A 13,669-nucleotide genomic window follows, 5' to 3' on the forward strand; every position below is an offset into this window, starting at 1 on the left:
ACTCAGGATGGACTTACAGCATATGGGGCACATCCACAATGAACGACTGACAAAGACACAAAGAAATTCCAGTGTTCGGACGTTTAAGGAAAGAAAAAACAGTCACTCACATTTAGCCATAATGGCTCAGCTGTTCTATATAAGAATAGGGAGCCTTGTGATTCTTTTTCTTCTTTTTATCCTCTCTCTCTCTCTCTCTCTCTCTCTCTCTTATATTCTTTCTTTCTACTGTGTGCCCACAGCTTTTATCTTTTGCATTCACCAAAGACTCTTGAAAGTTACAAGCTGCCTTGTCTTTCCATGCATCAGGAATGGGAACTCAAATTAAGGCCTGCTTGATTAGGAGGGCAAAGGAGGCAAGAGGGAGATCTGGGGTTGGTAGAATAGCTGTTGGACAGAACCAATCACACCCCTACAAAGTGTCTTTTATTCTCAGGACTCTCTTTTGGCAGCCCCTTAGTTTACTTGTTCACTGTGGTCTCTATTGCTTTGGTTCTCTGTCATTCATGGTGCGGACTTGTCTTCAACTCTGGGCAAGGGCGCCACAGGAGGGGTGTGATGCAGAATTAAGCAACAGTCTCACAGCCACATTGGACTGTTTTTTTTTCTTCTCTTTAGCATAAACCTTAAAGCTTCTTATAAGACGTTATAGACGTTTGACTGTTCTGTACAGAAGTTCAAACATGTCTTTGTTCTTCATGCTCTGTTGTCCACCCACTTTCTTGACCCTCCTGCGCACTGGCATGTTTTAGTCAACTAGAACGCCCCTTAACCTGCCACAGACTATTACTAGATTCCTAAAAACACTCTGTAGTTACCGGAGGAGGCTTCCTGACCAGAATGTCTCTTTCAAGATAGATGATGAGAGGAGACACCTTTACAAGAGAGTCTAGACCCACTGCTGTTAAAGACCTGCGCAATATGCACCACTGGCCTCTTCGTCAGCAGACACGAGTCTATGTCCTACCCGTGCTGCCCTGTCCAATAAAACTTCTGCCGACATTTTAAAAGCAATGTGTAATTCAGGACAGGAAGAAAAGCTTTCTTTAAACTTAAACTCAGGAAAGCAAAAACATATGACTTGCATATGGCATGTTAAATTACTATGGTAGTGGCTTAGGTTAACCTATGGATTTGCTTCAGACATGATCATGGTCTTGTATATCTATTTCTCAACCTTCTCTGTGGACTGTAATGGCACTGCTGGTGTTGGTACCAAATTATTCTGTGGTATATAAGTATTCTGTATCTACTTGACTGATATGAAGAGGATACTAAAAATGATAAATCTAAATTCTCTAAAACACAAAAAACAATGTTGAAAACAGTTATGTTGACATCCGGCGCTTTGGTGGCACAGCATTCTATTGCACTAGCCAACTACTAAGATCTCGGTTTGAATCTTGTCTACACAGACATGCATTTCTGTGTTTGAGGAGAAATTGGGGCGTGGACCACCACAGAGCAGATATCATTTAGGTGGTGGATGATTCTCAGCACTGCAGTGACACTAACATGGTGGTGGTGTGTTAGTGTGTGTTGTGCTGGTATGAGTGGATCAGACACAACAGCGCTGCTGGAGTTTTCAAATACTGTGTCCACTCATTGTCCACTTTATAAGACACTCCTACCTAGTTGGTCCACCTTGTAGATGTAAAGTCAGAGATGATCGCTCATCTGTTGCTGCTGTTTAAGTTGGTCACTTTCATCAGTAGTCACAGGACGCTGCCCACGGGGCGCTGTTGGCTGGATATTTTTGGTTGGTGGACTATTCTCAGTCCAGCAGGGACAGTAAGGTATTTAAAAACTCCAGCAGTGCTGCTGTGTTTGATCCACTCATACCAGCACAATACACACTAACACACCACCACCATGTCAGTGTCACTGCAGCGCTGAGAATGATCCACCACCTAAATAATACCTACTCTGTGGGGGTCCTGACCATTGAAGAACAGGGTTAAAGCAGGCTAAAAAGGTATGTAGAGAAACAGATGGACTACAGTCAGTAATTGTAAAACTACAAAGTGCTTCTATATGGTAAGTGGAGCTGATAAAATGGACATTGAGTGTAGAAACAATGCTAAAGTAATAGTAAGTAAAAATCCTTGACTAAGGTAGGTTGTTGAAGACTTGGGACACATTCTTAACCCACTTTGAGCGACAAAGGTAGAAATACGTAGGCCACTAATTGGAACTAGATGAAGAGGGCCCGATAAGTCCAGATATTTAGTACTAAATCTACTCGCCAGCTATAAAAAGGCAGAGGAGAGCCGTATTAGGTTATGACAAGGATTACGGCAAGATCTTTAGACCCTACCAGCCCCGTGTGTCCGTTTTTGTGAGCGTTGGGCAGGTAAAACCAACCCAGAACAGCAGAACGTGGCTAAATGCAGCTCTTCATGACTCGAGCCAAAGGTTAATAAAATCGGTGGCAGAATGTATCAATTTTACAGATAAGCCATTCACGACAAGTGCACCGAGATGAATAAGAAGTTGATTCAGGGCTGTCGAAAAAACCACACACGGCAGCCATGAATGGATGCTTTTTAGGCCGTTTTTTTTTTTCCACGTCGAGGATAAATGGAGAATTGCGAGCTTCTCTCCTCCGATGCGGCGCTGGCTTAAGCCCTGCCAGCGCACGGCTCTAAATGGGGGCTGGAGGCTGACAGGCCCCATTAAGACAAATGGCCTTTCTCATCAGAGAGATCAAATAAATCAGGTGTTTAGTCAAATTAAAATAGTTGAACTGCAGCAGGGCCCCAGGGAACCCATGGCAAGAAATCCAAGACAGATGTGAACAGTGAAACACCAGAAAACACCTAGGAAAGAATGCCAGCTGTGTTGTATACTGTAATCCTCATTCATATCTCACAATACTATTCAAATGTGCCGAAACAGCAGTGTGTCACCCAGCCAAGAAAAATACGCCAGGTGGATGGGCAGAGCTCGCCAGTAGAAAGTGAGTTACTGTCCTGCCTTTCGTGAGCAATTATAGCTCATGTGTAAGTCAATGAACGGATCACTTAGCATTGATTAGCCTGAGGTGCTGTCGGAAAGCTTTACTCTCACACACGGGCCGAGCAGGACTTTCCTCTCCACACACACTCATGTAAACAAGCAGGTAAACATTTGTACATTTGACTATGTCTGATTGTTTGCTCAGTAATGAGACTGTGTTTGATGTTTTTTTGTGTTATGGGAAAGGCAGATATAACGCCACAATGCAGAAGTGATGGTGACTGTGTTAGAGGTGTTTGTGTCGGATGCTCTGTAATGAGAATGGAGAGCCGTCGCTAAATTGGCCTTGAGGCACATTTTTTACAAATACGCACACACTTGCCTTGTATTGTCTGCCACTAATCAGCCACCTTTGCCCGTCTCGCTTCTTGTCTATTAACAACAATTCCTCTCAATGAAAAGCAGTGTGGCTGTGTCTGTCAGTCACTATCTCAGCTTTTGTGATCATTTTCATTCTACTGACTATATACAGTATGTATGTCCATTTTATCAGCTCCATTTACCATATAGAAGCATTTTGAAGTTCTACAATTATTGACTGTAGTCCATCTGTTTCTCTGCATACTTTTTTTTTTAACCTGCTTTCACCCTGTTTGTCAATGGTTAGGACCCCCACAGGACCACCACAGAGCAGGTACTATTTGGGTGGTGGGTCATTATCAGCACTGCAGTGACAATGACATGGTGGTGGTGTGTTAGTGTGTGTTGTGCTGGTATCAGTGGATCAGACACAGCAGCGCTGCTGGAGTTTTTAAATACCGTGTCCACTCACTGTCCACTCTATTAGACAGTCCTACCTAGTTGGTCCACCTTGTAGATGTAAAGTCAGAGACGATCGCTCATCTATTGCTGCTGTTTGAGTTGGTCATCTTCTAGACCTTCATCAGTGGTCACAGGACGCTGCCCATGGGGAGCTGTTGGCTGGATGTTTTTGGTTGGTGGACTATTCCAGCAGGGACAGTGAGGTGTTTAAAAACATTATTAGCATCTCTGTGTGTTATCCACTCATACCAGCACAACACACACTAACACACCACCACCACTATGTCAGATGATCCACCACCCAAATAATCCCTGCTCTGTAGTGGTCCTGGGAGAGTCTTGACCATTGAATAACTGCATGAAAGGGGGGTAAAAAAGCATGCAGAGAAACAGATGGACTACAGTCAGTAACTGTAGAACTACAAAGTGCTTCTATATGGTATGTGGAGCTGATAAAATGCACAGTGTGTGTAGAAACTAGGAGGTAGTTTTAATGTTATGGCTGATCGGTGTATATGTTGGGCGCTTGGGTGTCACAGCAGTCTATTGCACTAGTCAACTACTGCTGAGATCCAGGTTTGTCTACACAGACATGAATGACTACATCTGAGGAGAGGTTGGGGGTGGGCAAATTCCTGCGATGGATTGCTGCCTGTCCAGGGTGTCCTGCCTTGTGCTTAGTGTTTCCTAAAGAATAAATATATATAAAACAAATTCTATATAAATTCTTATAATAAAATATGTATTTATTTACATAACAGCTACAAAATATTTTAGGAAAAAGCAAAAAATGTGCTCTTTTCATCTCCACCAGCAGTTTTCCTTGGGGTATGAATTACAGAAAATTTAAAATGGTACAAAAACCTATAACAATATATTAATGAAATTTTAATAAAAGGTATTGTGCCATTTTCTGCCTTAAGAAAAGCTACAAAAAATCTTCAAATGCTCTCATATGGGCCCAGAAGCGTAAATCATTCCTAACAATAATATTCCTACATTCAGTTCTCTAAGGTATGAACCAGGTGTATATATTATATGCATGGAAGTTTGCGTCCATATATAAGTAATGTTTTCTGTCTCCAGGTACACCAGAAAGTCTGGCTGAAAAGGAAAGGCAGCTCTCAACAATGATCACGCAGCTGATCAGCCTAAGAGAGCAGCTCCTCTCCGCCCACGACGAGCAGAAGAAACTGGCCGCCTCGCAGATGGAGAAGCAGAGGCAGCAAATGGAGCTGGCTCGACAGCAGCAAGAACAAGTGAGTTTAAATTTCTAATCAATCTACAGTCTATACATCACGCGCCATGGCTTCTTTACTCTGTACTGCCTGAACTTTTTCTCCTCTTTTAACCTCCAGCTTATTTATAACGCTCGGCTAATATATAGCGTTATCTACTATCATTGAGCTCAAGTTAATATATATCTTATATACTCTGATCAGGCATAACATTAAAACCACCTCCTTGTTTCTACACTCACTGTCCGTTTTATCAGCTCCACTTACCATATAGGAGCACTTTGTAGTTCTACAATTACTGACTGTGCATCCTTTTTTTAGCCTGCTTTTACCCAGTTCTTCAATGGTCAGGACCCCCACAGGACCACCACATGTAATTTCATAGATGATCATCTATTGCTGCTGTTTAAGTTGGCCATCTTCTACACCTTCATTTGTGGTCACAGGACGCTGCCCACGGGGTCCTGTTGGCTAAATGTTTTTGGTTGGTGGACTATTCTCAGGCCAGCAATGAGAGTGAGGTGTTTAAGAACTCCAGCAACGCTGCTCTGCCTGATCCACTCATACCAGCACAACACACACTAACACACCACCACCATGTCAGTGTCACTGCAGTGCTGAGAATGACCCACCACCTAAATAATACCTGCTCTGTGGTGGTCCTGGGAGAGTCCTGACCAACTAAAGAACAGGGTGAAAGCAGTCTAAAAAAGCATGCAGAGAAACAGATGGACTACAGTCAGTAATTGTAGTGCTTCTATATGTGCATAACATTATGACCACTGACAACATTATCACGGCACCTGTTAGTGGGGGGGATATATTAGGCAGCAAGTGAACATTTTATCCTCAAGTGTTTGAGGCCGGAAAAATGACAGAGGCTAAATTGTGATGGCTAGACGACTGGGTCAAAGCATCTCCAAAACTGCAGCTCTTGTGGGTTGTTCTCAGTCTGCAGTGGTCAGTATCTAAAAACAGTGGTAAACCGGCGACAGGGTCATGGGCAGCCAAGGCTCATTGATACATGTGGGGAGCAAAGGCTGGCCCGTGTGGTCCGATGCAACAAACGAGAAGAAGTTAATGCTGGTTCTGATAGAAAGGTGTCAGACCCCATGCCTCGACAGGTCAAGGCTGGGGTACCAACACAATATTAGGAAGGTAATCATAATGTTATGCCTGATTGGTGTAGGTACATAATAAAATGCTCAGTGTGTATGTAATGTATTTAAGTTTCCACGGTGCCTTTTTCTAAAAAAAAAAAAAAAGGCAAACTTAAATGAAAGAATACATTAATTATAGTGTATATTTCATCAAACAGCAGAAGCACTAAGACATCCCTATTAGATCAATCTCAGCATGAAATCAGAGGCACAAATCAGCCAAATGAGGCATATTGGAAAAATCAGCAGATTAACACAGCTCATGAACTGCTTTAATGACAGAGGCAGCGTCAAGGGAAAGATGCATCCCTAACTCTTATTTTTTTTCCCCTCTTTCATAATTAAGCCACAGTATCCTATTCAATACATTACGCAGATTAATAGGCACGTCTCGATGTCAAATTGTCCGCCTGCACCTCGGATAAATGGCCTCATTTAAAGAAACGTACAGTTGTTAATGTTGGAAATTCGCCTGGTACTTCAATTTTATGGGAATTGCGAGCGACATTGTATGCTTCCATGATTCCGCTACATCGGGATCATATTTACTGTCATGTCGGCTTGTAACAGGATGTTTCCTTTTCATTAAGGCCGACCGAAATGGCTAGAGAGATGAGAGACGAACGGATTGAGAAAAGGGACGGGTATTAAATAGAAGGAAAGCAGGGGAAGGGGGGGAGAAGGAGGCTACCCGCCCGAAGTTAGAATGTCATTTAGCCATCCAGACACGACACAGTAATTAACTGTTGACACTCGTGAAGGAGCCGGCGCAAATTAATCCTGACACATTTGCAGACGAGTGATATCTTACAGTGAACACTTTGTAATTATATTTGAAAATGAAAATTAAATGACACTTAAAACTAGGCTGTCAGGCTCACTGAGGCGTGCCGGCTCATGGGGAGTTTATGGTGTGTGTGTGTGTGGGGGGGGGGTATTTGGTAAGGGAGGGAGGACTGCTTAGATGCACTAATAGGCCCCTCCCACTCAAACGGCTGAGCCAGCCACTCCTTCGTTGCCTAAACATGCCAATCATATGGCCTCCTCGCATAATATACCGTCACCTGCATGTTCCAGTCCTTATCAGGATGCAGGTTTGATAAGGACGCATTTTCCCTTCGAACAATACCGCTGATATATCGATAACTCTCCCCTATCTAATCTATCCATACATTTAACTCCTGTCGACTTTCAATAGGACTGAGCGTTTAAGACTTAAAGATGCCACAGTGTCTGAGCCAATCATTCTGAATTGTGCTTTGCAAGAGCAATAATGGGAAAAAAAATGCTTGTCCTCCGCAGATCGCCAGACAGCAGCAGCAACTGCTTCAGCAGCAGCACAAAATCAATCTCCTTCAGCAGCAGATTCAGGTCAGTGTGCGGGCCGCTCGGGTTTGGGGGTGTTTCCGTGTATGTCTGCTGTCCTGCAGCTGTGTGCCTGTTGCTCCAAGCCAAGTGTTTTTTAAAAATCTGACCACAAATCTGTGATAAAGTGAAAAAAACAAGTTTTTATAGAATACATTTCTATAGAATAAAAATCACAGTTGATGTCTTGCCTTGTGTAAGGTCACCTAATTCCTCATTAGTTATTATTATTGAATATAGCTGGTGACTTATCATTAGGGCCCTCCAAAATTCACGGGTAAATTTGCTTAATTTTATGGACCTTGTTTTTCAAATATCACAGATTTTACAGATTTTTTAAGTAAAGTGCGACATTGAATGATAAATTGAATGACAGAATGAATGGAAGCTACAATACACAGCACAGTCCACCTTAAGACTCTCATTGACGGTCTCAAAGACGTCCACAGAATTGGATGGGAGTCGTGCTTTTAGCTGCTTTACACTTTGACATATTGGACATTTTGACTAAGTGATTACTAACTGAATTGCCGTAGGATTGCTAGGATCACCTAATAGTGCAAATTAACCAGTAAACGTGAGCGAATGGAAAACACATTGAATGTCCGTGACATGATTTTGTGTAAGTCACATTGTGTAAGTCGCTTTGGATAAAAGCGTCTGCTAAATGCTGAAAATGTAAATGTAAATGTAAATGATTTTCATGACCGTGAAATAGTTAGGGCCTTACTTATCATACAGTATTACTGAGTTACCAAATACATGGAACAGTGGTCTCTTTTCAAGGTCAGAAAGGGGACCCATACTGTTACCTTATGCTGAGAAACAATTTGTCTGGACGGTCAGGTCCAAAAACCACCAAAAAACAGGTCTAAACAGGACATAAGAAAAAGCTACAGCAACACAGGTGACACTGTCTACAGTCAAGTACAGGTACCTTGAAACTCAATGTCAATTGGTTCTGGGAGTGGCTTTGAGTTTTAAAGGTATTTTTTCCCATAAGGATGTATGGGAAACCTGTTAATGTGTTCTATGGTCCTGTGGACTTGCATATATTTTAGGCTGATATAAAATAGCCTTATAAACTGAAAATAACACAAATATAAAAAAAAAAAACACTGAAATAAAAAGCCGATTCTTACAATTTCTCACAACCTCGAGCTGTAACACAAGTTTAAAAGTGAAACTGAGGAAAATCCAGCTAAACACAGTTACACGCTTTTAGAGTTGGTTATTCCACACAAATGCAGATTCGTCTCATATTCGCACTTTGATGATGTTTTACCGCACCGCTCAAGTCAAGAGCTGAACAAACTGAACACGTTGAGTTTAAGGGAGACGTTGAGTTTAAGGGTACACATTTCTCGACGAAGGGCGTCGAGTTTTTTAGATTTTAATTTAGGGGACTTTAAGTTACAAGTTACCACTGTAAGCTTTATTTCACTTTGGATTTCTTTCTAAAGCAGGGGCTTTTTATGTTGTCCAGAAGCCTCTAAACCCATTGTGATCTAATGCTGGATGTAGGTCAGTGGCTGACTTTTCCCTTGCTTCATACACTGTATAGACAAAAGTATTGGGACACTATTTATTGAGATCGTGTGTTTAAGCCACAGCAATTGCTAACAGGTGTAATAAAACCAATTAAATTAAGAATGTATAGAAATCACATGCTTCTAATTTTGCAGCAACAGTTTAGGAAAGGCACTTTCCTGTTTCAGCATAACTGTGCCCCCCCCCACCCCCCACCCCATTGTGCATTTACATTTTTAGCATTTATATAGATGCCTTTATCCAAAGCGACTTACAACTGAGACTGTATATGTTGCAGGCAATTGAGCACTAAGGGTCTTGCTTAAGGGTGGGGCTGGAACCAGTGTCCTTTCAGTTACTAATCCTGCTTTTTAACCGCTGAGCTACCACTGTGCACAAAGCAAGGTCTACAAAGACATGAAAAATAGCTTGGCCTGCAGTGGCCCTGACTTCAGCCCCAATGAACAGCTCTGGAATAAACTGGAATGGTAATTTAGGCCTTCTTACCCTTGATATTATTTATTTTAGAACTAAATACACACTAACATCATAGAAACGCCAAGCGATTGACTGGGCTGATTGGTGTGAAGCTTTCTCTTTCTCTTTATTTCTCACTTTCTTTTCCCAATTACAGTCATCATAGCGACTAAGGTGGGGCATTAAAGAGCGTAATCATTAGCACTTGCTAATTAACTAAGAAAATGACAGAAAGTGAGAGAAGGCTAACCCAACACCCATTTGTGTTTGTTGTTTGTCTTTCTTTTTTTTTGCCCAGAGGGGTCTATAAAAGCAGCTGGTAGGAGCTTTAAAATGCACAGCGAAAGAGCAAAAGCTGCTGACAGCTTCCGTATTTTTCCTGCTTGTCTTGTCTGAGTTGCCATTGTATACTTTTAAATTGTAACATTTACAGACTGTTTGGTGTAAACCGGGCCTTTTCCAAATATTTACTTCCTAATTAGGTCTTACCTTATGTCAGTTTGCACGATCCTTAGAGGATTTGTACCAAAGGAACACATCCCGGTAGGCTTGTCGAGAGTTTGCGCTGAACTTAAAATGACTAAGTCAGATTCATTGCAAAGTAAATATGGTGCAGATGCAAATCGGGAGGGCTGGAACATTCTCCTAAGGAGCAAGGGAACAGGGGTGGCATGACAAATTTGTTAGGAAAGAAAGCAAACAACCGGAGATGATGGAGAATAAGGGTGCCAGGGTGTACGGCTTGCGGTATGCGTTGTTCCTTTGAGCAAGGTTAGTTAGCGGACCACCCAGTCTGAGTGCTGGACGTACACAAGCTGGCCAGTGGCGACCTGTGAAGTCAAGGTCTTCAGACGCATCATCCGAACATAAAAGCCAAGGGCGCTGGGTGCTTCCTGTGCCAGGAAAAGATCTCCCCCTCTGCTTTCCATCTCTTTCCATGCCCAGTGGAGACAGGTACTGCATTCCTCACCTCTTTATTTAATTCCTCGACCCCTTCCCTTACTTACTCCTTTAATCCCAGGCTAGCTCTCAATGTTGTATCTTGTCAGTCAGCCCTTGTTTACACACTTTCCCTTTATTCGCATCCAGTTCTTTACTTCTCATCTCTCGCATTTCACTCTTTATTTCACTCCACGTCAGGGCTCCTATACGAACGTCAAGGCCGGTTAAGGTGGTTCGGGTTATATCTCTCTTTGCATTTGTCTCGCACTTCAAAGCTCAGGCTTGAGGCCTTTCAAATGAAAGCCAGAGGTGCCACCCTCTCCCCCCACCTCACAAACAGAACAACTTACCTCCCCCGGCCCTAAGAGGCTTTGGAAAAAATCTGGATCGGTCCGTACTGTACTTCAGATCTCTCCGTCTGACTTCCACCCCTTCCCTTTTTTCCTCACCCACTTCCTACTCTGATGTGTCAGGGTGTAACGAACCCCTGTTTGATTTATGTGGCCTGCAGCGCAATGGCAGGATTTAAAGAGACAGTAAAACCACTTTCAAGTGTACTTCCATGTAGAAAGGACTCTCTATTACTGGTCTCTACTGATGAAGAGGGGAACGGAACACAACCCTGCAAGCCCACTGTCTTTTTCAGCTGCTATTCATGGTACTTTGTGTAAAGTATCACCCTCCACCGGAGGGGCTCTCAACCAACCCTTGTGTGGATTTAATCAGCCTTTCTCTTTTTTTTCAATACATCAGTACATGCCACGTGTCCAGATGTTTAACAATATACTTAATATAGTCAAAAGTATCTTTCCTAATTATTGTGCCCAGAGTGCCAATCATACAGTGACAATTGGGGGTGGGGGGTCTACTTTATATATAATCTAACAATCCCCCTGAACTGTTTTACCTCTCTTTTTCTAAAGGGGGGGGGGGGGGGGGGGGGGCGCTATCCCAGTACTAATTAGGAGGGTCAAACCTCCCCAATCCTTCCCGTAATTAAACCATAATTGTGCCCCAATGATGTACAGTATGAGACCTCGAGTGGCCTTAAAACCATTGACCACATATGGGGTAAATTGGAACATTGACTGCAAATAGGGACTTTTCATCCAACATCAGTGATTGACTCGACCAAATAATTATGTAATGTGGTGGCAGCCATTTAGAGCTGCTCCACGTTAAGAGTCATGCCCCTCTGTGTGGCCAGTTTTGGACGGCAAAAAGGGCACAGTACAGTACAGTGCAGTGCAGTAGCTGGTGTGATCGTACAATCTCTCCTAATTCACAATTACATGTTCCTTGTGTCCCTCTGCACTGTCTAGTTTGATTGGCATATGGGGCATGGATGCTCAGACACTCCAGGTGGAAGTTCTTGCTAACGCTTTCGATTGTATACTTGCTTTTCTCTGAAGCCGTGATGCCAGAATGCTCAGTCAGGTCCGGTTTTCCACTGACATGGGATGTCAGCATTCTTTTGTTTTCTGAGTACTGCTCCTGGTCTGGCATCATTTTGGGCTTTGCGATGGAGCTGTGTTAGGCTGTGTAAAGAAACACGGCAACAGTGTTAAAGACTCATATATTCTCCCACCTGTGCTAAACAATCCCATAAGCTGTTACATCTTCAAGAATAGGGGGTAGCTGAAACTAAAATTCCTTTATACCCCTAATTTGTAGGCTATGTGGCTATGACCGTTCAGATTATCATTCCAAATTCCATCTTCAGTAACAGTAGCTAGTTGTGGAAAAGATTATGGGGAAAAGAATGAATACAAGAGAAGGGAGTTTAGGAAAGAGGAGTTAGAAGAGGAGTTCAGTAACACTGTTTTCATTAGACCTTCCTCTTATGAATTCCCAGTGCCCATAATATACAGCAGTTTTGAGTTAATTGGAGCTCAAAAACAAGCATACCAACCTTGGCAGTGCGACAGTTAAAGGTGGGTGGTGAAAATGCCAGGACGATTCGACCCTCATTTTTCGTTTTGTATTTGGCAAAACTTAATGACTGACATCCAAATAATGCCAATATAAATCTAATCTAATATTCTACTTACACTGAAGGTTGTGGTTTTTTAATTGAGAAAAAAAGAAAGAGAAAAAAACAGGACGAAGAGAGTTGGTACTGATGAAGAGAGTTCTCACATCCAAGCAAGTCGTTGTTAAACTGTTGTTTCTTTACACAGAGGGCACTGGATTGGTTGAGATTAAGCCTTTGTCCCTTAGGATTACAATGTCACTTGTTTTAAGATAACAGATGTTTAGATTACTTTGGAATGGGCTTATCAGAACATCAGACTTCTTTTTCTTTTTCTCTGGCACTCTTGCATCCCTTCTCTTTATTCACTTAGCCTAAGGTTCATGTTAGAATACTTCACATGGCAGCTGATTCTGTCTGGGAGCGGATTAGTCCTCACATCACAGGGGATTGAAGGAGAGGTTTTGGGACAATTAAAAACAAATGTCAACAGCAAATCTTGATCCTGGAGTCAAAATGTGTTACTTATGTAAGACCAGCAAAGCTAGACAAATAAGTTCATTTAAAGCTACATATCCTTAGAAAAAAATACAGTGGTATCTTCAATGTCTTCTAAATTCTAAATTTGTACCCTTAAACACAACCTTTCCCTTAAACTCAATGCATTTGGTTTGTTTTTGAAAAATGTATTTATTTAATTTCAAATTAACAATAAACAGTCGCTTTGTTCAGCGCTCGGCTTGAGCGGTGTGGTAATACGTCATCAAAGTGTGCATATGAGACTAAACTGCATTTGTGTAGAATAACCATCTGTTTAGCTGGATTTTCCTCACTGTTTCACTTTTAAACTTGTGTTACAGCTCGGGGTTCTGAGAAATTGTAAGAATCAGCTTTTTATTTCAGTGTTTTTATGTTATATTTCTGTTATTATAAGTGTATAAGTGTCAAAAACAACTCCATTATTTTACATAAGCGTAAAATATATGCAAGTCCACGGGACCATGGAACGCATTAACAGGTTTCCCATACATCCTTATGGGAAAAAATACCTTGAAACTCAATGCCAGTCCCAGAACCAATTGACGTTGAGTTTTAAGGTACCACTGTACATATATGTACAGTATGTACTCGCTGTTTTTAGTTATATGTCCTCGGCATTAACCATGATAGAGGATCCAACTTTGAGTTCAGAGTTTACAAAACAG

The 13,669-nt window shown here is 42.1% G+C and overlaps 1 protein-coding gene across 2 annotated transcripts in view; it reads left to right on the forward strand.

The window, feature by feature from the left end:
- The window catches only part of sox6 (SRY-box transcription factor 6), a 214,312-nt gene that overhangs the window by 118,935 nt on the left and 81,708 nt on the right, over positions 1 to 13,669 (forward strand). For both annotated transcript variants that reach the window (XM_063013527.1, XM_063013528.1), the window contains exons 7-8: positions 4,867 to 5,039; positions 7,481 to 7,549. In XM_063013527.1, coding sequence (XP_062869597.1) covers positions 4,867 to 5,039; positions 7,481 to 7,549 — 242 coding nt within the window. The remainder of the gene's footprint in view (positions 1 to 4,866; positions 5,040 to 7,480; positions 7,550 to 13,669) is intronic.

This window comes from Trichomycterus rosablanca, chromosome 17, assembly GCF_030014385.1.
Source record: "Trichomycterus rosablanca isolate fTriRos1 chromosome 17, fTriRos1.hap1, whole genome shotgun sequence".
Taxonomy (NCBI): domain Eukaryota; kingdom Metazoa; phylum Chordata; class Actinopteri; order Siluriformes; family Trichomycteridae; genus Trichomycterus; species Trichomycterus rosablanca.